The sequence below is a fragment of the Capra hircus genome, chromosome 17 (genome assembly GCF_001704415.2).
Source record: "Capra hircus breed San Clemente chromosome 17, ASM170441v1, whole genome shotgun sequence".
NCBI classification, from domain to species: Eukaryota; Metazoa; Chordata; class Mammalia; order Artiodactyla; family Bovidae; genus Capra; species Capra hircus.
This window is the reverse complement of record NC_030824.1, coordinates 56,616,538-56,639,784: the sequence shown is the minus strand read 5'-3', so window position 1 is coordinate 56,639,784 and position 23,247 is coordinate 56,616,538. Positions and strand designations below refer to the sequence as shown.

Below are 23,247 nucleotides of genomic sequence, written 5' to 3'. Positions count from 1 at the left end.
GCGGAGGAAATCTAAGGAAAAAAGATAGCATCCTAAGGGAAAAAAGTGAATAAAAATCAAATGAGAAAAGAAAATTAAAGAAATGGAAAGAAAAGACCACTTAAGGATTATAAAAGTTATATTTATTCACGATGCTACATTTATTGCATTCCCTTAGAAAAATGGAGAACTATTTATGTACCCAATTTGCACATATAAAACTTTATACAAATTATGTGTAGCACATAAAGGCCTCTGGTACAGCTAAAATCCTGACACTACAATTTGGGTAATCCTGCTTCAGGGTCTCCAGTTTATCAAGTCTGTCCATAGAAAATAAAAACTGGAATTAAGTCATTCTTGCTGTTCACACTTAGAAATTATTTTAAATATAATAAAATAAAATTTTCAATTACTCTAAAACCCAAAAAAGGTTAAACCCGAAGGGGATACATTTTGTTACCAATTTCAATTTAACAGTATGACAAATTGACACCTTATTTTGGCTGGGTCTTTTGAAAAAAAGAAAAAAATCATCGTAAGTTTTGACATTATCTTTCCAAGTTGTGGCTGCTTCAGAAGTAATTTGTCAAAAATATTTACCAAACAATTAAAAATAATAATAATAATATCCTTTTACAAAATGGTACAATAACACCTTAAGGAACCAGAAAATACTAAATGTCTTTGGCTATACAACTAAAAGGCCATTCTTCCAAACAGAATAGGGCATATTCATCACCTCAGAACTATAGAAACAGCGCAACAGAAATATGCATAGAATTTAATGAGAATTTGTCTTGCCTTTTTTTCCCATTCTACCCATAATATAAGCAAGGAGAATGCAATGTACATAATCTTCCTGGATGAAACTCAATAGCACTACAAAGAAGATACCCAAACTTCTGCAAAGGCAAAGTGAATTAAAACAATTACACAACTAAGTGAAGACTGAAGGGACAAGTGTTATCTGCAATTTTCTTTTTTTAACTTGTTTGCTTCCTTTTAAGCGTCACAGGTATAGAAATTATAGCTCATAAACAAAGTCACGATCCTCACAAATGGAACTATAATAGAAAAATAAATCAAATGAAACATTTATTAATAAATGAAGCCTATTTTATTACTTCAAGTGTTAATGATAAAAAAATTTCAGCACAGCTGTTGCATTTAAAAAAGTGAAACTACATACTATGTCTCTAGCTCGGTAAACAGATGAACCTGATGTCGTTGAATGACATAACAATTGAGCATTGTACAGTACATCTTATGAAGACCCGTAAATTAAAGAACTACTGGTTTAAAGTTAGTGATTATGAAACAAATATGTATTCATAGTTTCAGCTTCTTTTTCCTTCCTCGGCCATCAGGTGCTCCATCCATTTTACGTTTCTGTGTCTAGAAACAAACAAAAGGGTTTCCTTCATCACAAGAGTAATATTGACATGAAATATACTGGAAGATACATGATAGCACTTTACTAATAACTGCCACCTGGTAACAGGTATTAATTTTCTTAACCCAAAGAACCTTAATTCTCTAAATAATCTTATCTACGTATTTTAATAACACAAAGAATTTACTGCTATTAATGAAGTAATGAGTAATTCACAATTAACAACAGTAAGTCAATACACCAAACACATGCTTTGTATTTGAAATAGCGGTAATGAGAAATACTTTGTGAGGTTACATGAACACCAGACTTTCTGCAGACATTCATTTACTCATGACCCTGTAAGTTATTACTAAATAACAAAATGACTTTTTCTCTCTCATAATTTTTGCCTTCACAATGCTAAGAGATCACTGGGGAAAGAAACCAAAGTTTAGAAGTGAACAGTAAAGGTTGTAAAAGTCACTGCTTTCCTAATATTTATTTAAATATTCTAATATTTTAACCTGTATTCTCAAAGTCAAGTGTAGGCTCTTGGCACTCACAAGACAGAGCTTACCAAATTTTTACCAATCCTCACACTGTGAACTACCATCATAACATGATTTTCCCCACACAATGCAATCAGGTTTGTTTATACTTTTTAAGCAATTTAATGTTATACGATCTAGCAAAAAAAAAAAAGACTAATGCATCAGTGATAAGCCAAGTAATGTTCAAATTCTTGAAAACAGTTAAGCCCCCCAAGAGGACATTTACACTTTCATCAGTACTCACTGAAGGTTTGGGTCCTCTTTTCTTCTTCTCTGCCTTCTCCTTTTCTTCTAGTTCCATATTTTCTCTTTCAATCAAGGTAATTAAGGTGTTACACCTCCTCTGGAGTTCCTGAGTTATAAACACAACTTTACATGATAAATCTGTATTCTCCATCTATAAGGTTTCATGAATACAATTTCAAAACCAAAGGTACGTTTTAATAGCATATCATCACTTACACCCCCCTCCAAATATATTCAAGTTTTTTAAAGCAAAAACCTACTAATTTTCATACACAATCCATGCCAGGGGGATTAAAATAAGATATGTGTGCATCTTTCACTTCATTATAGGCCATACTACCATACAGGACACAGCCAGGAAATATCTGCAACAGTACATACAGAGAGAAGGTAGTACGCTACATCCAAGTTCTGAATTTACTGAGATACATACACCAGAACGTTTTAGAGATGTGCTATGGTATGAATCTGCCTGGCTTATAGACAAAGATCACGCCTCAACTGTTCCAGCACAAGGGGAAGGGGCAATACACATATTATCACTTTGTATGTGTGCCTTAACATGAACCACATTAGGAAGTAACAAGTTTTAGGCCCTGGTACAGCACCAGTAAATTAAGGTGGCACTGCATCTTGTTTCCCTTACTAACTATGAAGTAGCTGTTCCTACTTTAAAAGATATAATACAGAGCTTATGGCACCTGAATCAGTCTCCTCTCATTGTATATTTATAATGCATTTATAGTGCAACATTTCCCAACCTAGAGTTTCATAAAACACCAGCCTCCAGTGACATTTAATGGGAAAAAAAACCTTCAGTGGTCAAACACTTACAAGACTGTAAACTATCCCCCATCTTGAAGAGCAACAATGTATTTTAAATATACTGAGAGAAAGTTTATTATTATAATATTGTTTAAACTTTGCTACCCCAGTATATCTCAAAATTAAGACTACAGAACTTTTTTTGGCATTAATATCATCCTGAAGAACGCAAGATGAAGCTAAAAATTCAAAGGTGGCAAAATACATAAGGGAAGAACAATTCATCAAAGCTAAATTTTTATGAATTCTAATTTTACGTCATAAAAATGGAACTTGCTGATCAGAACCTAGCATTAAAACAGTACAGTATTTTACCACACTAAGCTCTTTTTAATTAACTGGAAATACAGTATTCTGATGGGCAGATGCATGAGTAGAAGTCCTTTCTTTATAAAAATGTGTATATTTACAAAAGCAAAAGTCAAATTTTAAATTGTGATCATCTTATTCACAAGTTAAAACTGATGCGACTTTTTCTTCTACTTAAAGCTAGATTAAAATTTACACAAAAAACTAATCCTACTGTATATAGTGATGTTAAAAGAAGTGCTATCAAACGATGGAAAAAATAAACTTTGTAAGTGACTCATGACATCAGGTTTGTAACTGTGGAGGTGAACTGTTTCTTAAGGAACTACTTTAACCTTTGATACAAACAGCAATCTAACAAAAATTTACTTCAAAGATACACAAATTTTCTCTTAATAAAAATTTAAAAGGTACCTTAAACAATACTACATTATCTACTTCGTCTGAATTGTTTGCTTCAGTCCACAAAAAGGCCCCAGTACTCACCATTGCGGTTCTGGACTTTAGAAACCAGTCGAATCTGAACTGAGGAGAGTTGCGAATACACTGCCGCAGCTCATCATACACATTTTCCTTGTCGAATCCAAGCTTGTGAAGCATACAGATCAGGAAGCGGTCTTCCTCTTCAGTGTAGTTTTTCCCTTTGTTAGTACCATAAGATATTCTCAGCTGATGAAAAGGTGCTTTGTACCGTCCGATCTATGAAAACCGGATTTCACATTATACAAAATACAAATCCCATAGAACCTATATTTCAAACTCAGTAAAGTTGGCTATAAATGTTGTATTTCATATCCATTTTTTATCCAACGCACTTCCACTGTATCACCTTTGTTCTGAAACAACTGGTCTTTATTATTATAAAAATAAATACAGACTCAGACTTTCTAGTACTATGTAGCAAAGAGCTAAATCACAGAGACACTGACTCACATATACCAACTGAAATACTGAGGTAAATTCTGTTGAAAATGCCCATGAATTTTCAATGTTGTTCTCTGAAGAAATTTTTAATTTTAACTCATTTCTTTTCCTTTTAAAAAGTTACTTTAACTCTTATACTTACAGGAGTTATTTTATTAATTACAATACTTATTACTATTCAAAGTACCTTCGTGTCAAGTGCTTTTTTGATGCTAATTCTCCTCTGAATTCTCGCCTCTCCTCTCTCGATCTGAGCCATAATCTTTTCTATGTCCTGCAGCTCATTGCATCGTTCCCAGAACACAGCTGTAGGAGTAAGATTGGGCAAACGGGAGAGGTAGAGAAAGGGAAGAAATGTAAGTAACTTGTTTCTATAAATGCTCTGATCTATTTCATTTGCTAAGGATTAAGAAATGTTTCCCTTCTTCCCACATCTAATATAGTAAGTCACACAATTATCTGTTTCCTTAACTGTAAAAAAAAAAAAAGGTGAACGGCATGATTTAAGCATCTCCCAACACCTAATTCTCTGCTCTTTTGAAATTTTCAGCAATCACCGAAGCACAACTACACATATCCACTTGTCAACCCAACAGACTTCAAGAAACACAGAATTATATAGTATTTGAAAAGTTATCAAGTGAAATGAGGTAAAAAGAAAGCACAATTATTCAGTGACCTATTCTTGTTTTCTTGGTTACAGTTAGTTAACAAGGGTAAAAAAAGAAAAATTAATGATGCCATTTTAAAGAAGGGGAGCTTTTCCAACTCAATTTTTAAAAAACAAAACAAGATACTAAGTTGTGGCAAATTTTAGTTTATCAAAACATCGTTCACGGACTTTCCTGGTGAGAGGTTAAGACTCTATGCTTCCGGCCCAGGAGGTGTGGATTCGATCCCTGGCCAGGGAGCTAAGACTCCATATGCCACGTGTGTGCTGTGCTTAGTCTCTCCTTTGTGTCTACCTCTGTGTGACCCGTGGACTGTAGCCCGCAGGCTCCTCTGCCCATGGTGATTCTCCAGGCAAGAGTACTAGAGTGGGCTGCCATGCCCTCCTCCAGGAGATCTTCCCAACCCAGGGATCGAACCTAGGTCTTCCACACTGCAGGCAGATTCTTTACCATCTGAGCCACCAGGGAAGCCCACATGCCACATGTATGGCCAAAAATTTTTTTTTAATTAAGAAAACAAATACATCATTCAGAGTAAGAAAATCTCAACTTTCCAACAGCCCTCCAGAAGCCTGAGAACATTCTTACACCTACTAAAATAACAGAAGTACCTGAGTATTCAATGACTTCTTCTGGAGTTTTTCCCTCTACTTCTCTTGCTATATTTTCAATATCATCACGACCCCACTTCTCATTAGCTTTGATAAACTGGTTAAAATCTCTCTTATTCCAATTGGTAAATCCCTTCAAAGCAAAGGAAACAAAGCATATAATCACTGAGCTTGGGGGAAAAGCTATTAAGACTTTACCAATCTTGCTAAGTATTATAGAAAAATTTCAGTTGCTCTGAGTTCTAAGTTATTTTAAAGTGGTAACTATTCATATGCATAGATGTGCACTCTGGCAATACATCATATACATTACTCAGGCAGCCAAGCAACTAAGTCTGAGTGGGAGAGTGAGAAATGCTGCACAACAAAGTGACATTTTCACTGCGCTTTCAAGGGGAAATTGTCAGGAGGAATGGACATAAAGAGGCAGAATGAACGTAAAGAGCAAACATATACACCAAGCGGCAGAATAAAGTAATAATAAAGCTTTAAAGGTAGGTTAAAGCTAGATTCTCAAAGGCCTTGACTGAATCCTAAAGGATGTTTTAAAAAAGTACCAAGCAGATACTTGTAATTGAGAATGACGACATAGTAAAAATGAGAAGATCCACAGGAAAGGGAAGGCGGGAGCACTGGAAGAAAGGTGATCAAAGATACTGACTCTACAACAATAGACTTGGTGCAAATCTATCCTCTTCTCTTCTACCTCCACAACTAATGACAATCACAACACAGTGTACACCCATATGCCCATGCTTCATCAACTCCAATCATTCCACTTCTGAAAGCAAAAACTTTACTTCTTTTGTTTATCCCCACAGAACCTAACGGGGTACCTTACAAAATAACCATTACTAAACCTGGTTTTGATCGAAAGCTGTACCTGCGTCAGAAGCTTCTCTTTTTCCTCTAACTCTTCATCATTAAGGGGTTCAGCTTCATCAATTTTAAGCTGTTCTTCCTTCTGTGCCTGTGCTGCATTTGGTAGGTCAGGATTTCGAGGGACCTAAAAATATACATATTTTTTCTATGTCATCAGCCAATATATTTCAGGAAATATGTGATGAACTAAACTCTTAACCAACTACATGAAATTTTACAAGTTTTAATCCAAGAAAATATATTGATATGCATTTAGTAAGTCAAAACAAATGAAATTAGTTACAAAGTTTTACTTCTGTTACCTTATAACCAATTGTTTTTCTGTAATACAGAATTTCTTTTTCCAATAATTCAAATAGACGTGGAGGAAAAAACTGGAAATCCTGAACATTGGGTTGTTTTGGAGGTCGAGGAGCCTAAAAAAAAAAAAGGCATTGTTTATAAAAACAAACAAACAAACAATTTTGCTTTAAATCTATCTGAAATCTTTTTGCACTCGATAAGACCATGACAGTCAATTCTCCAAGCAACTGAATGCATCTTCCATAAAATTTAACAAACATCAAGCAAATTTTAAATGCTTACATTTAAAATTAACTTTTAGAAACTTTCAACAAAAGCTGAAGGAGGTACACTGGAAGAAACCACACAAAATTTAATTCTCAATCTGATTTTACTGCAAGAATATAAGAAAAATAATTTTCATTTCCAATATTTTTAGATATTTGTGCTCTGTCAGCTCACCTTGGGTGCTTTAGGTTCACTGACGCGAAGAGCTTCCCTGAAATAGGCATCGACAGCATAGTTGGCTTTTCTTTCTCGTTTAGGAGGCTCAATCCACTCTGTGAATGCAATCTAGCCCATGGGAAACAGTTCAAATCAGCAACTTTTATTACACAGCCACAAATCTTACATGAATGCGACTCCTACTGTTACCTCAATATGACTTATTTATAAATGCAGATATTCATAACACCCTAGACTATATGAGGCTAGGGACTAATGCAATTAACACACAAGAGGATGTCTAGTGAATAGCATAAAACATTCAGTAATTATTTCCTGACCAAATTAATGATAATTGGGTGAAAAAAGAAATGCTACAGATGGTATGTTAGAACTAAAATTAGGAGAGAAATGTAGATAAATATTTAGACTAGAAGAAATTCAGAGGATATAAATGTCTAAATGTTAAAACGGAAATCATTAGGTAGAATTATTTTCCTTCTGCCCTGCAGGTATTTTCTAATTTCTCTATATAATACTAATTAGGAAGGAAATAGCAATCTAGAAATTAGCAAGTTCATCCCTTTAATTATTAATAGCCAATTCTGCTTAGGGAAAAAAAAAATCTAATAATGTTGTGATAAATTTTACTTTTGGCAATAGTTTTAATTTCCAAATATCCCTAATTACTATAATCACCCCACACAATATACTTTACTGTAAAAGTATACAAAAATTTTTAAAACATTTCAGCATTTACCAACTGAAAATTTGGCATTAAATTTAACACAAAAATGAAAATAATTCAGACATGAGTAAACAGAAATGACTGCTGTTTGAGATAAGGCATCACACCTAAGACTTAAATTCCAATTTTCAAGTAAAATATTAAGTCTTAAAATAACCAAAATCTCTTTCTAAATTACCTTTTGTTTTTCTCTGTAATCTTCTCCTTCAAAGTTATAAACGCTTGACTCTGTATCCATTGTAAAATTTCTAAGTGAGCTTTCACCCATCTTGGAGAGCTTTTCATTCATCTCTGCAGTCTAAGGAAACAAAAGAAACATCTTTTTAGATTTGAGAATTCTATAAAAGCACGAGAACTATAGTCAAAATGAATTGGACTTTATAGTACATAACTTCTTTGGAAGTAAAAGTGTAACTTAGATAGCTATTTCCTCAGTTCTGCTTTAAAGTATTTTATATACTAGAAATAATCATTTAATCTGCATCTCACCTTCTTTGCACCTCTTTCCAAAATACCATCAATATCCTCATCAGTAATCTCACTCTCCTTTGAAGCAAATACATGTGTTGCCCCATGCCTTATCATTTGAAGCATCTCATCTTTCCCAATTTTGTTCAGATTCTGATCCACAAGTCTTCCTGAAAAAAGATGTTGATGTGTAATATTAATTAAACTTCTGGAATTTTAAATGTTAGATATAAGCCCACATAATTTTACCTCAAACAATAATCATTTCTGTTTATTCACATTTGATAATTTTCACTTTTACATAAAATGCCAAATTTTAAGTTAATATTTAAAATATTTCTTAAAGCTTACATGTTAGGTAATAAAGTCTACTGAATACCATCTCAATAAAATATATTCTCATGTGAGAATAACAGTAATTTCGGATATTTGAAAATCAAATTACCAAACCTTAGATGAGAGTATTATAAACACAGCAAGTTTCTGATAAGCAGAAACTAATTAGTATTATTACTAATAATCCCAAATCAGCCTTTTCTACTTAGAAAATGAAGTGCAAAAACCTTCACACTGCCAAACTTTAAGAGTTATTCACATATACTTGTGTTTCAATTTTTCTACTTCAACCAACTTGTAACGAGTGGATAAAGATACAAGTTGTTTTCTGGGACCTTAAATCCTTGTATCATGGTTTTAGGTCCCCCACAGAATACACCATCAAATATCTGTGACTTTCAAAGTTAAGACACATCTTCAATACAAAGAATATGATTCTTGAAAGCTATCTCAATGCTACAAAAATGTTCTTAGGCTTACAGGAATTACTTTCCTGTTGGTGGAAAGAAACTTTTCAGACGTAAGTACTTCTATATATTCCCATATTTTTTATTATACCCCTTAGTACACCAAACGTAACCCAGAGGCATACACCGAAGGCTTGCTGTTTGACTAGTATGTCTATAAATGGGATTAACAAAGCTACTAGCACAAGTTTGTTCCAAAATTTGCCCTAGAAAAACCCAAAGTCAAAAGACTGTTTTTCTCAGCTGATTGTAAAAGAATTAGCTTTTTAACCTTTAAAAAAAGGAAAAAAAAAAAAAAGGTGTTTCAGAGATGAAAATAACTGCCAACAAGAACCACAAGGCAGATGTCTTTCTAAAACCATGGATGAATGTGAGGACCACTACATCGCTCATGAGAAATTTCACTGTTTGGCAGGCCCCAGAAGTCCTCAGAGACTTTCCTAATTAAACATTCACTGTAATAATTTATACAGCTTTTGATACCCTAGGTGAGTCACTTCCTAGCTGTACACATGATAGACAAGCAACTCACTTCTATCTCTGATGCCAACCTCCAGCTGGCATGAAGACTAAAGATAATACTCTGTATTTAAATACCGAGCACATCGCCTGGTACAAAATAAGCCTGCTGAGCAACTATTAACAAAAATAACTAACAGTATTCAATCATGTATTGTCTTTATGTATACGACATATGGGTAACTCTATGGATGGCATTCAATTCAGTTCAGTCCAGTCATGTACGACTCTTGTGACCCCAACGACTGCAGCACACCAGGCCTCTCTGTCCATCACTAATTCCCAGAGTTTACTCAAATTCATGTCCATTGAGTCGCTGATGCCATCCAACCATCTCATCCTCTGTCGTCCCCTTCTCTTCCTGCCTTCCATCTTTCTCAGCATCAGGGGCTTTTCCAATGAGTCAGCTCTTCGCATGAGGTGGCCAAAGTACTGGAGTTCCAGCTTTACCATCAGTCCTTCCAGTGAACATCCAGGACTGATTTCCTTTGGAACGGACTGGTTGGATCTCCTTGCAGTCCAAGGGACTCTTCAAGAGTCCTCTCCAACACCACAGCTCAAAAGCATCAGTTCTTCGGCACTCAGCCTTCTTTATACAGTCCAACTCTCACTCTCACATCCACACATGACCACTGGAAAAACCATAGCTTTGACTAGACAGACTTGTTGGCAAAGTAATGTCTCTGCTTTTTAACATGCTGTCTAGGTTTGTCATTGCTTTTCTTCCAAGGAGTAAGCATCTTTTAAATTCATGGCTGCAGTCACCATCTGCAGTAATTTTGGAGCCCAAGAAAATAAAGTCTCTCACTGTTTCCCCACCTATCTGCCATGAAGTGATGGCGCATTAAGGGATATCAAAGAAATGTAACACTCCCTTCTTTACAAGGCACCTAAGACCCTGGCTGACGAAACCGAACACACAAATGGAGCCACCAATGGAGAACACACAGCCCCCCGGCAGCCCAGAGTTAGCGTTCTGGGCTTTCTCTTCTGTGGCCTGGGCTCAGTCCCTGGTCGGGGAACTGAGACTCCACAAACTACATGGCCAAAGGAAAAAAAGTTCTGACGTACAGAATGTTCTAATTTCAACAAAGTCCATCTGGACTTCCCTGGTAGCTCAGACAGTAAAGAGTCTGCCTGAAGTGCAGGAGAGTCAGGTTGGATCCCTAGGTTGGGAAGATCCCCTGGAGAAGGCTACCCACTCCAGTATTCTTGCCTGGAGACTCCAAGGGCAGAGGGCCTGGTGGGTTACAGTCCATGGGGTCTCAAAGAGCTGGACAAGACTGAGCGACTAACACAAGAACACGACAGTAACCTCTTAGCTTCAGGGACAGAGAAAATGTATTTGGTCACAACACAATTTGCGAGGGAAAGACACCAACATGGGCGAAAGGTTGAGGGTTTGTTTTGTTTTTCACTTTTTCATTTTACATATCCCATCACTAAAAGATCTACCTTAAGCTTCATGAAAACACAAATGTCTTCCTTGAAAGCTTATCTGGCACAAGAACCTGAAGTTCCCTTCCATTCATTCAAAATAAAATCTTACTCTCACCTTCTGGTCCTCCTTACATAAACGTTTATTCTGTGTCTCACTCTCACTCAGTTATAAACGCCTTGAAAGTAAGAACACCGGTTGGTTTCAGTCACCTTTGTATTCTCAGCACTGAGAACAATGCCTGGCATCCGTGGCTGTTCAATAAATAATTCTGAACTCGAATATCCAGGGGGAAAGTGTTATAAATTCAACTTGGTAAATGTTTAAAGTCCTAAGGCTCACCCTGCTGGATGACGATGGAATCCAGTCTGAGCTTCATCTCGGCACGCTCCACTATTCTTTCTTCTACAGTGTTGTCGGTTATGAAGCGGAACACTCTGACTGTCTTGGTCTGTCCAATTCTATGTGCTCGGTCCTAGGAAAACAGCTAGTTTACTTTGAAAATTCACATACATGACATCTGAATGTGTATCTTGAGAAACAAAACGAAAACATTCTCAAGTACAAGATGGTTTTAAAAATATGAAACAAAACACTGATGAATTCATATTCATTAACATTTCATTAACAGTTCTTAAAGTCTCAGTTTCAATCAAATTAATCAGTTATCTCACAAGAAATCCTTCCAGAAGCATAGAACATGTTGAATCTGTGAAAAACTTACCATGTTAATTTTATTAGGTTAATGGAAATAAAATACACATAATGTCTTCAGACAACAGACAAAATTATAATCTTTAAGTATAACAATGAAACTATTTTTTAAATATTTTTTTAAGTTTAAATTCAAAATGTTTTTCTACTAAATCAAATCTAAATTTTCACTATATTCAGGGAGGAAAAGTGATATAAACAAACTCCACAACCAATATAAAAATCCTAGTCTAAACAGTACCCAATCGACTACATATAAGAAGTCAAACTAATCTCAATTCCATTTTCCGTTTCACTTCTGTTAAGTTCAGAAAACACACTCTTATAAAGATCCCTATTTCTAATTGATTGATTTTCCCAGCCACCTTTACAAAGAGCTGCAGGATGAAAGTCGCCAACAAGGAGATATAAACACCACAGGCCAAGTTATTAGCAGTACTAACGTACAAACTTTTATGTTTTTCTATTACTCTATAGATCCGTAAGTTTTCTCAACATAAGAACGATTCTCTTGATCTGGCCAAGATACTCAAGATACATGGGCCTAAGATTTTAAAACATCAAATGTGGCAGGCATTAGCAGCTCCCCAAACCTGTTTACCGTGCCTCCCAGGACACAATACTATACTATCAGTTACCCACTTCTATGCAGTCAGTTACACTATGTGACTGAGTGCTGGCCAATCACAGTGGGGACACTGTCAGTTCTGACCCATGAAAAACTCCCTGGGCAATCCCCAGTTTTCTCTCCTGATGGAAAGGATATAACAGGACTCTAAGGTCCTAAGACATGGCAGATATAAGATGGAAATACCCTGATTTAGATGGATGATCACCTGCAAAACACCCTCAGTGAACTATCAGGTCAGAAAAAATACAATTCTATTGGATTCAGTCACCGACATTTGTAGACTGCCCATTAGCTCACTTTAACTGAAACATCTATTAAGCACAGAGTATATCTGTTATCTCTTACCATAGCCTGAAGATCTACTTGGGGATTCCAATCTGAGTCATACAAAATCACAACATCAGCAGTAGCAAGATTGATGCCAAGACCACCAGCTCGTGTGCTTAACATAAAAACAAACTTTGTGCTGTTTGGTTCATTGTACGCATTGATGGACTCCTAATGAAATAAAATAAAAGTTAGAAAAGTATTTTACCTGATAATTTTGTAATCTCCCCTCCCCAGATTTTACTCACTTGTCTCTCATCATGGGGTGTCTGTCCATCCAACCTACAGTACTCATAATTCCTCCACATGCAATAATCTTCCAAAATATCCAATACCCTGGTCATCTGACTGAAGATCAGTACTCGCGAACCTGTTGGCAAATGTAACAGACCATTGTCAGAAGCTTCAGAAGTAAAAAGAAATTTATTTAAATTTACAACTAACCAAAACCAAGACTAACCAATTACCCCTTAATTCCAGGTAATGTAGTTACAAGAATAAAACTACACATTGTTTATTATTTAAGTCAGTCACTCCCCACATTTTTCCCATCAAGGCACAAACAGAAAAGGGTAGTATTTATAAAACACACTAAGGTAAACAAGAAGGGCTATCTGCCTCTGGCCTGGGAAATCTTGCCATCCCAAAGACATCTTTATATCCCACATACTTAAAAATAACCCTCCACCACAACCACCCTTCCCTGTACAAGGCCCAGGCATCCCTTGACACACACCCAGTACCCTGACTTCACACAAGTTCTGAAGACCCACTCCAGATGGAAGGACCATCCAGGTGTGCCTAACACCTGCACCATCATCCTTCATTTAGGCCACAATGCAAATTTCCAATTCCTCCATTTCTTTAGCCAGCTGCACAATGCCTTCAGTAGGATATAAGATGACTAGTGGATCACTTTGGAAAATAATTATGAAACTGCCTTGTCTCAGAATCTGAGGCTGATACTCTGCTCGTGTCCCATGTTCTCATGCCCTAAATGCGCAAGGATGCTCAGGAGTGTCCTGGCAAGTTCTTGCCACCCTTCCCGGCACACTTAGTTTCTTCAATTACTCAACTTTCAAGGAAAGCATTTTAGAAAATACATTTCCCAAGAAAGGCATAAAAAGAAAAATTCACTGACAACTCTAACAATGTTTTCAACAGTTAATATCCTAAAACAGAGTCATCTACTGGTACAATTATCATTCTTATCAAAATATACAGAGAAACACAAATGGAGAAATTTGAAGCCTGCGTACTTCATTTTACAGAATGAATAATTTGTTCATGAAATGCCTTGGTATCTGGGATATGGTTCAAAAGTCTGAAAGGAGGAAATAGGTACAATACAGATGAAGGCAAGCTTTGCCACTAGCTGATAGTTGCTGAAACTGGCTTCATGCTAAACTCGCTCTACACTCATGTACTTTAAACAAATCTGTACACACACACACTTTCATACAAAAAGTCAGCATATTATGAATGAAATTGTTTTGGGTCAATGCATATAATGTTTAATTAAATTAAAACTACACATAAATAACTGAAGACCACCAGCCTGAACACACCACCACTGTCTATTAAAGGCTTTGTGAACTGTCTATGAGTGGGAAGGGCACTCTTGGCATATTATAACCAAAAAAATGGTATTTCTAGGAAAGTGTATAGAAAATGAGAATTTCCCCTCAAAATCCAGTGCGTTTGACTGCCCTAACTACAGCTTGCTTTCTAAAAAATTTGAGGCTTAAAACTGGGAGGCTGGCAGGGTGGGGTGTGAGGCTCAGATTAACGGATAGGAGTGTTTCAATGTCCCAAACTTCAACTTTACAAAGTGCCAATGCAGGGGAGCTCCCTCACTTTAACATCAGAATCTTAAAAGTTTCCACTACTTCTCCATTTGATACCAGTAAAGAGGTACCTTGTTCTTTTAATTTAGGGAGCAGTTTGTCTAACACCACCATTTTGCCACTGTTGGTAACCAGATGCATGTCCGTTGTGTAAGGTGGACCCGGTTCAGCCCCATCAAAGAGATAGGGGTGGTTACAGCATTTCCGCAACTGCATCAGAATGTTCAGCAGCCGCATTTTGTCCATCTTCCCTGCAGAGTTCAGTATATCTATATCCTTCATTAATATCCGAGTATACCTAGTGAAAAGAAAAACATTCTAAAGAAAAAGTTGATGGCTCAAATGTTCCTGGATGGGTCCCTGCCATTTTATATACTTAATCCCATCTCAACCCCAGAATACCCATACGAAACCACCCATCAACTTCTAATGTGCGCTTAGGAGCGTATCGCCCGAACTTCTTTTTTCTTATTTCTCTTTACTGCCTTCCCCTTCCCCACCCTCAGTGTTCTAATGTGCACCTACAACACTTGGGTTTAGAGGCCCAAAAGAGTAAATTCACCTTCTTTGGATGAACTGAAACAAAACTATAATGATACAACATTTTTAAGTAATAAAGCCAAACTTTAAAAGTAAGTTTTAAACATAATTTTAATCTGTAGTCTTTCCCAAAAGAAGAATGCTACTATTCCATTACTATTCAATGTGGCCAGGGCAGCATTTGGGTAGGAAACAAGAATTATGAGAGCATAGGCATGATGATGAGAAAACAATTAATACAACAGCTTTAAGTGTAAGTTAAAGTACATGGGCTGAGGGGAGAGAAGCGGGTAGTTAAGCTAAGGCTGGATTATGAAAAGCCTTGACTGTATACACTAAAAAGACAAGACATTATCCTAAAGGAAAGAGTAATCTTTCCAAATACCAAAGTTTCAGGACCCTGAATCCTCTGAGCAACAACTTAAATAACCAAAGCCATCTATGCTTAACAACTCCAATTAGTAGGCACAAAATATTCAAGGCAGACCTTTCCAGCATAATTCTAATGTAAAATTCACCAATGTGGTTATAAACTAAAAAAAAATTTGCTTTACCTCAGTACTGATTCAAGTCTTAATTCTGTATTTTAGAGCCATATAAGACAAGCCGAACTCTTTGCTACTCTTATTAAGACCTTTCAAAATTTTTGAGGACATTTAGAAAGGGCTACTTTTTGCCCATTTCTTTGCCTTTTATCTTTTCTGTCCTTTTACCAACAACTCCAGCCCCTTGAAAAAATACTTATTATGCTGAGCACTGAACTGAACATACTTGAGATGCAGTAAGAACAGAGTGGCTAATTATTTCCCTCCTCTGAACACTTAAGCCAGCAGTTTCTAAGATTCATACACCCATAAAACTTTTAAAAAAGGAAAACAGAAAAAACAAAAACAACAGGAATTTACAAGGTTTTCACCTTTCTTAGTATGCTCTATTTAGGGGCCTTAAAATAGCTATCATGTGTCGTTACTGCAATTTCACAAAAGGACATTTTAATCTTGCCTAAAATAAAACATCAGCTCAAAATGGACTTATAAACTAAATAAATATAGCGTTCTGAGATAGGAGAGAGCACTTAAGTTTTCTCAGACCTCTACCATCTCCGACTTTATCAGGGACTAGCATGAGCCCATGGGCCAGTATTTATGACCCAGCAGGTTAACCACATGTCTCACGTCTGTGCCACCAGAGTTTCTTTTTTAAAAACCCATGTAGAGGGCTTTACATCCATCTCTGTTAAATGCCAAGTTTAACTTTTGAATTCTTAAACTTCCCAAGCTGATTCTTTCATCTTTAACAAATACTTTGTATCATAAATTTGATTAGGAAGTCCTAGGTTCTACACCTGGGAAACTGTTCAGGCTGAGTGCAAACCAGCAAACTGAGTTCCTTGACAATACAAGTACAAAAGCAAAATACAAATGAAAGTTAGTGAAGAATTAAGAATTATTTCAAAAACATCTCAAAACACATACCATTCCCTTTGCATTTTGCTAAGACCCACATAGATTTTTACTTCCTTCTTTGGAGGTAAACTCTTTTCAACATCAGCCTTAATTCGACGAAGGAGGAATGGACGCAAAACCTGAAAAGAGCAGAAAGAAATGGAGATGACCTTATCGGTAACATAAGTAATATTTCAGGATCTCAAAAGCGTCCATTAAATACACAGAAATGTGCCTTCTTGAATATGAAAAGATTCTTAGGACTTCTCCCTTCCAAATATATAATTTATTATTACAGACTTCCTAAAGAGTATGTTAAGATGACTATTCAATATAATAAGTAAACACTTGATTCACTTGTCATAAAGTGTAAAAAACAACAGTAAATTTTAAAGATGATATTTTCAACATTCACTGCCTTTCAAATTTAAAACTATTTAAGAAAAGGCTATGTCCACATTATGATGTCATCGTGGTTACTGTTCCCTAATTTATCTTTTTCTTATGCAAGTAGACAAATATAAAGTATACACACTGTAAATATATAGCTCAATACATTTTAATCAAGTAAACATAGCCATGTAACCATCTTCTAGATAAACATCCCATAAATCCTTCTGTAACCTTCCCAGTCACTATCCCCCCACCTTCCTTCCCAAAGGTAAGCAATATTCAGTTTTTAACGTCATACATCAGTTTTGATGGTTTTTAACTTTATTTATATACAAAGATTCATAGTATATGCCCAATTTATATCTGTTTTTTTTACACAATATTATATTTATGAGGCATATCCCTGTTGTATATAGGTAATTAATTTTCATAAAATAATTGTAAGACAGCTATAAAGCAAAAGATATCCTTTTATTTTTATCTTCCTTTGTTCTATTTACCACTAGCTTATAAAAATGTGATCAAACAGCAAAAGTTGATGAGAAAAACAATAAACAACACTCGAATATCATCACATAAGGAAGCTTAGTGGAGCCCAACCAAAAGCTGGCACCAACTGCCAGCCATGTGAGCGAGGACCTTCAACCCCCCTGGCCCTCTTCCAGAACTATCTGTGTACATGCAGCTGGGTAAATCCAGCAAAGAACTCACTCAGCCAACTTATAAATTTTGGGGTTATTAAAAATATACACAAGTTAGGCTTTGGTGTGGGATTTTTTGCAACTAAAGAAAACTCATTTAAAGAATTTTCTCATGCCCAAGTACACCATGTTGATTGTGAACACACTCTTTCATTACAAGACACAGGAGCTATGGTGGGAATCTCAGGACAGCGTGGCGAGGCAGCTACCGGACCTGTATCCCCTGATTTGAGAAGCATCTTCATGCTGCTAGCTAAGTAAAATAAACAAATGCCAAAACCGGTATTCTGTTGTGCTTTAGTATGCTTTACCTACATGCACCTATCTATTTATTAAGCAAAGTCTACACATACATACCCCACAACCCTCTGAACAAATAAATCTAAATTGAGTGCTTACATGTTTAAACCCCATCTAAAATGAAACAAGGTGTCTAGGAGACCATTATCTTCAAATATGTACAAAATACAATTTCAGTACACAGAATTTTGAGAACCTTAAAATTAATTTATATACAAGTATCTGAACACTCCAAAGTTTTTAAATTTGTCCCCTTAATCGAATATGCACTTTGAGCCAGGCATTACGCTAGGGATACAAAGGCAAATGTAAGACACATCCTGCCTTTGTGCTTACAATCCAGAGGGAAAGCGTTTGTAAGGGGGTCATTTCAGTAGCCTGTGCAAAGTCCCACAATGTTAGAATGTTGGATTATTAAAGACAGGCTAGAGAGCAGTCTCTAGGCTGGCCTCGGCCTGGGTACTCATGGAGAAGGTGACATCGCCACTGAGTCTTGGCTGAAGTATTATTCATAAAGGCAAGAAAGAGAATACTAGATGTGGAAGAAAAGACAAGCAAAGACACTGAAATGAGCACAGTGGTTACAGAAAACTGACAGTGGGGTCAGCAATTTTAGCAAAGTAAAGCTTGACTAAGAAGTGAGACAGAAGTTGGAGAACACTATTAACAGAAACATTAACTCTTTGGAGGAGAGATTCTGTCCCACAGGACATGTTTCTAGGGCCTTGAAACATTTCTGTCACAAATGAGGGCATACTACTGGCACAGAGTGAGCAGAAGTGTCCAGGATGCTGCTACTGAACAAGAGAACCACCTTCCCCATCCTCCAAAAACTGCACCAACATGTCAACACAAGTTGAGAAACCCTGAGTTAGGTTATGAAAGGCCTTGTATGTCATGCTTACATGCTCTATCCTGCTGGTCAGGGTATTATAACCTGGGGTCTGTTAGAGAAATTTCTATCTTCCTACCAACTTTCCTTGTGAATCTTCACAGGAAGGAACAAAGCTATATTTCACAGCAAAAACATCAACTCTGCTCACATTGCACTATTAGCAGTTGCTTGTACACAATCAATTGATTTAAGAACAACAGATGGACCTTTAGCCTTTCGGAAGCAAATCTGTTAGATTCTCCTATGGCAGGTAAACAGAACTAAAGCTTCCAAAACTTGTTCATATTTAAGTTCTTAGGCAACTCTTCTTCCCCCCACTGTATGTTAACCCTAAGGGATTAATTAATTAATTCACTAAGTTACAATTTCACCCTAGGCTCTAAGACTAAAACTGCCATACATTACCACCTCCTCGCATCATAAGAATAAGTACTAAAGTGGGCAGATTCAAACAGATTTGACTCTAAAGCCACTGTGCTTTTTGTTAACAGAAAAATAATCTACTAATCTGTATCATTTTTCCCATTAGAAACATGCTTTTTTAACCCTACTCCAAAATACTTACCATATGAAGCCTCTCAACTAGCTTTTGATCCCCAAGGCAATTATTTGTATCAAACCAGGAATCGAAGTCCTAGATTAACAAACAAAAAATACATTAAGATTAATTTTATGTGTGTTCAGTCGCTAAGGCATGTCCAGCTCTTTGTGATCCCATGGTCGGCAGCACGTCAAGCCTCCTGGCCTTCACTACCTCCCGGTTCGCTCAAATTCACAGCCATAATAGTAACTGCAAATACCTTATTATGCTAGGTTATATAGCATATAACAACTTCTAAATTAATTTAATATTTGAACTGTGAACTGCAAAAATCATTTAGTTCCTTTTAATGTGTTATTGTTAGCAATTCATTTTAGAATCATGTATTTCCTAAACATCAAGATGACAAGTTTCAAAGTGAACAGAAAATAATTGGAGACAGTTTTGGAGATATGAAAATCAATATTCCTGAAAAAAAAAATATGCTTCAGTTTCAGAAAATCTTAAGTTAAAACCACTTTACGGTTTGCTAAGACCACCATGCATGTGGACCCACCCACTTCTATTGTTCAAGCATTAAAAACAGAACTAAAGTAGCTAGCTGACACTGATTAAATTGCCTTTCAATAATACAATCTTCTCAAAAGACTTTAAAACGTAAAAATAATAAAATCTACTCTTAAAATGATCCTTACATAACACACCCAATCAAAATTAACACCTTTTGGGAACTTATTTGAATAAGCTCTTCAAAGCCATACACACACACACACTCACACACTCCAGAAATGGGAGCAAAGGTTCAAAAATGAAGTCGAGCCTGACAGAAAACCAAAATTACTAATTGCATAGACTGTCGACATAATGTACATTTTGCTAAATACAACCAAGAGTTCAATTAATTAACCATTTCTATCACCACAAATAACCTATCAAAAGTAAGGATTAGTCTCTATGCTTGACCACAGAAAATATGGCTAGACAGACTTCACCAAATTTGAAGGCCATCCTGGGAAGAGGCCATCCTGGGGACTTAAAACTCAGGCAACAGAAGTCCCCAAATTCCCTTGGGGAATAACCTGAGCACCACCTTAAGAACTTAAGCAGTCCACCTACAGCAGTGTCACGCCAACGTGACCACTCAATAAGAATGTGAATTTACGACATTCCAGAGAGAACAAGCCATGATTTCAAAAATGAGACTGAAATCAAAGGCACAAAAGTAAATTCTCAGGATGCAAACGAAACTTGGTAGGTTACAGGCAGCTAACTACCTAAAAGTGTGAAAAGTGACGATTATCTCAAGCAGTACGAAAAGGTAGGCCAAATCCTTTAATTTTTCTGGTTTTACTGAGATAAACTGACAGCTCTGGATGAGGTTTGAAGTGTACAGCGCAATGACAATGTTTAAAGAACATCCATCACTTAATACAGATATACCATTTTTGATAAACAGAAAAAATATTGTGAAGAGAACTTCAGGATTTACTGTTACTTACTTTTAGTCATTATTTACTCTTAACAATCTTCATATCCAACATGCAGCAGTGTTACATTTATCATGCTGCACATCTTAAATACTTAATAATCTTGTAAGTGGAAGGTAAATAAGTACAATAAACTCTGCACCCTTTAACTGCCTTCATCCAGTTCTGCTTCTCCCCTGGTTCCCACCTCTGGTTACCGAAATTCTCATCTCTTTCTATATAAGTTTGTATGTTTCTTGAAGCAGGCCAGTTCTATTACAAAAATATTAAGTATCAAAAAACTACTCCAACCAGAAAATAGTAAGAAGTACTTACATCAGCTGAATTAAAGACATCTGGTAACAAAAAATTAAGAAGTGACCAAAGTTCATGCAAGTTGTTTTGAAGAGGTGTTCCAGTTAATAATAGTCGATTTGTAGTCTTGAATTCCCTCACTATTTCTGACAACTGAAAGAACCAAATTCACCATTAGAATGAGTAGTCTACATATGGATCAAATTCTAAATGAAGGCACAAATGATTTTCAAATCTAAATATCAAATTACCTTGGATTTTTCATTTTTGATCCTGTGAGCTTCATCAATAACCAAGTATCTCCAATTAAATTTTTTGAAAACAGACTTCTCTTTAATAAGCATTTCATAAGAAGTTACACATACATCCCATTCTCCTGGTAACAAAACATCTCTGACAAAAGCAGCCTGTTTAACAAAAGAAAAAAAAATTCTATCATGCAGAAATAAACTATACATTAAATTTATTGATAACAAGAGCATAGGCGGGGGGGCGGGAGGGAGGGCGGAATACTAAAAAAGAATTAAGAGTTACCTATAGTACACAAGCAGCTACAACTAGCTCAAAGTAACTTCATTAATCCTATGTCACAGCCATGTAATAAATAACTGACAAAATTATTTGGTGCAAAAGTTGATAGACGAATTCTTAAAATGTCTTCTTTCCACAATTCCACTAAGTGTTGAAATTTTTTGGACACAGGTTTAGAAAAGGATAAAGAGTTTTCTGACATAAAGATAGATAAGGACTAAGGACTAGTTTGCAGTAAGCATTTTCATTCATTTTAAGTTTACAGATCTTTTAAGACATTGCTATGAATTTTCTCATTTTACAGGTGAAGAAACTAAAGCAAAGACTGGTTAAACCACTGGGTTTCAAAGCATAGTAAGGATTCTGAAACTTAAAATACCCGAAGTAGCTAAAAAGGGAGAAAAGGAATCTAGAGTCGTACTGATAGCGGAATGAAGGGAAAACAAAACTTAATACACAGTCCTTCAACACAGTATGAGTCCATTTTTTAATCCAAATTTTATATTCTTAATAGTGTCAATTATTTCCATTGTTGGTGGTGCTATTTTAGTCACTAAGTTGCCTGATTTTGTGACTCCATGGACTGTAACCCACAAGGCTCCTCTGTCCACAGGATCTCCAAGGCAAGCATATGGAGTGGGTTGCCATTTCCTTCTCCAGGGCATCTTCCTGACTCAAGGATCAACCCATGTCTCCTGCATAGACAGGCAGATTCTTTACCACTGTGCCACTAGGGAAGCCCTCATTACTTCCATTTCCTCTCCCCCAAAGGATGTGTCAACTGATCAATATTTTAACTTATTTTGATAGATATGATACCAACTTGTCAAGTTACTATTTACATTTCTACTACTTACATTATTATGAAGAAACTGCTCTAGAATGGGAATAAAGCCTTCAATTTTATAACCACCCCCTAAAAGCAGGTGGAACAAACTATACTCTTATAGCTTTCTACAGTCTACAATTCTTTTCCCCAGTATGAATCTTAGCCATCAAGATAATATTCCACTTACAAATTACTGATATTTATGAAGACCAGGCTTATTATTGGGACCCTTTCTCTTCTTTTATCCCTCCTCTAGTTATCCCCTTTCCCCAAAACTAAATTCAAATTCTTTTAATATCAACAATGTAACAAAATATGAAACTTACCCTCTGTTCTTTATCGCCTATTAAACAAACAGACCTAAGTGTTGGCACCCATCTCTTGAATTCACTCATCCAGTTGTGTAACGTAGACTTAGGCACCAAAACCATGTGAGGACCAGGAATGTTTCGATAGTGTTTCATGTACCCAAGAAGAGAAATTGTTTGAAGCGTCTTTCCCAGGCCCTGAAAGAGACAATAACCACAACGCTATAAAACACGGAACAAAACAGACTCCCGTATTTATTATTTCCTGACTGGTACAGAAACATTTAAAAGAAAAGCTGTATATACACCTAACAAATAGCAGAAACTTGACCTGTGTCAAGTGGACAAGTGTTACGGCATTTAACCTTCACCAGTCTGTGAAGGAT

General features: G+C 36.1%; 1 protein-coding gene across 1 annotated transcript in view; it reads right to left on the bottom strand.

Annotated features, from left to right (window-relative positions):
• Positions 102 to 23,247, bottom strand: part of SMARCA5 (SWI/SNF related, matrix associated, actin dependent regulator of chromatin, subfamily a, member 5) — a 35,743-nt gene continuing 12,597 nt past the window's right edge. Inside the window, exons 6-24 of the mRNA XM_018061569.1 lie at positions 22,880 to 23,059; positions 21,445 to 21,600; positions 21,215 to 21,346; positions 19,437 to 19,505; positions 16,613 to 16,722; positions 14,669 to 14,895; positions 12,999 to 13,120; positions 12,769 to 12,921; positions 11,421 to 11,553; positions 8,340 to 8,488; positions 8,029 to 8,148; positions 7,121 to 7,231; positions 6,679 to 6,792; positions 6,378 to 6,500; positions 5,495 to 5,627; positions 4,400 to 4,518; positions 3,775 to 3,987; positions 2,153 to 2,260; positions 102 to 1,377 (exon numbers count right to left, since the gene is read on the bottom strand). Coding sequence (XP_017917058.1) covers positions 1,312 to 1,377; positions 2,153 to 2,260; positions 3,775 to 3,987; positions 4,400 to 4,518; positions 5,495 to 5,627; positions 6,378 to 6,500; positions 6,679 to 6,792; positions 7,121 to 7,231; positions 8,029 to 8,148; positions 8,340 to 8,488; positions 11,421 to 11,553; positions 12,769 to 12,921; positions 12,999 to 13,120; positions 14,669 to 14,895; positions 16,613 to 16,722; positions 19,437 to 19,505; positions 21,215 to 21,346; positions 21,445 to 21,600; positions 22,880 to 23,059 — 2,538 coding nt within the window. The 3' untranslated portion in view covers positions 102 to 1,311. The remainder of the gene's footprint in view (positions 1,378 to 2,152; positions 2,261 to 3,774; positions 3,988 to 4,399; positions 4,519 to 5,494; positions 5,628 to 6,377; positions 6,501 to 6,678; positions 6,793 to 7,120; positions 7,232 to 8,028; positions 8,149 to 8,339; positions 8,489 to 11,420; positions 11,554 to 12,768; positions 12,922 to 12,998; positions 13,121 to 14,668; positions 14,896 to 16,612; positions 16,723 to 19,436; positions 19,506 to 21,214; positions 21,347 to 21,444; positions 21,601 to 22,879; positions 23,060 to 23,247) is intronic.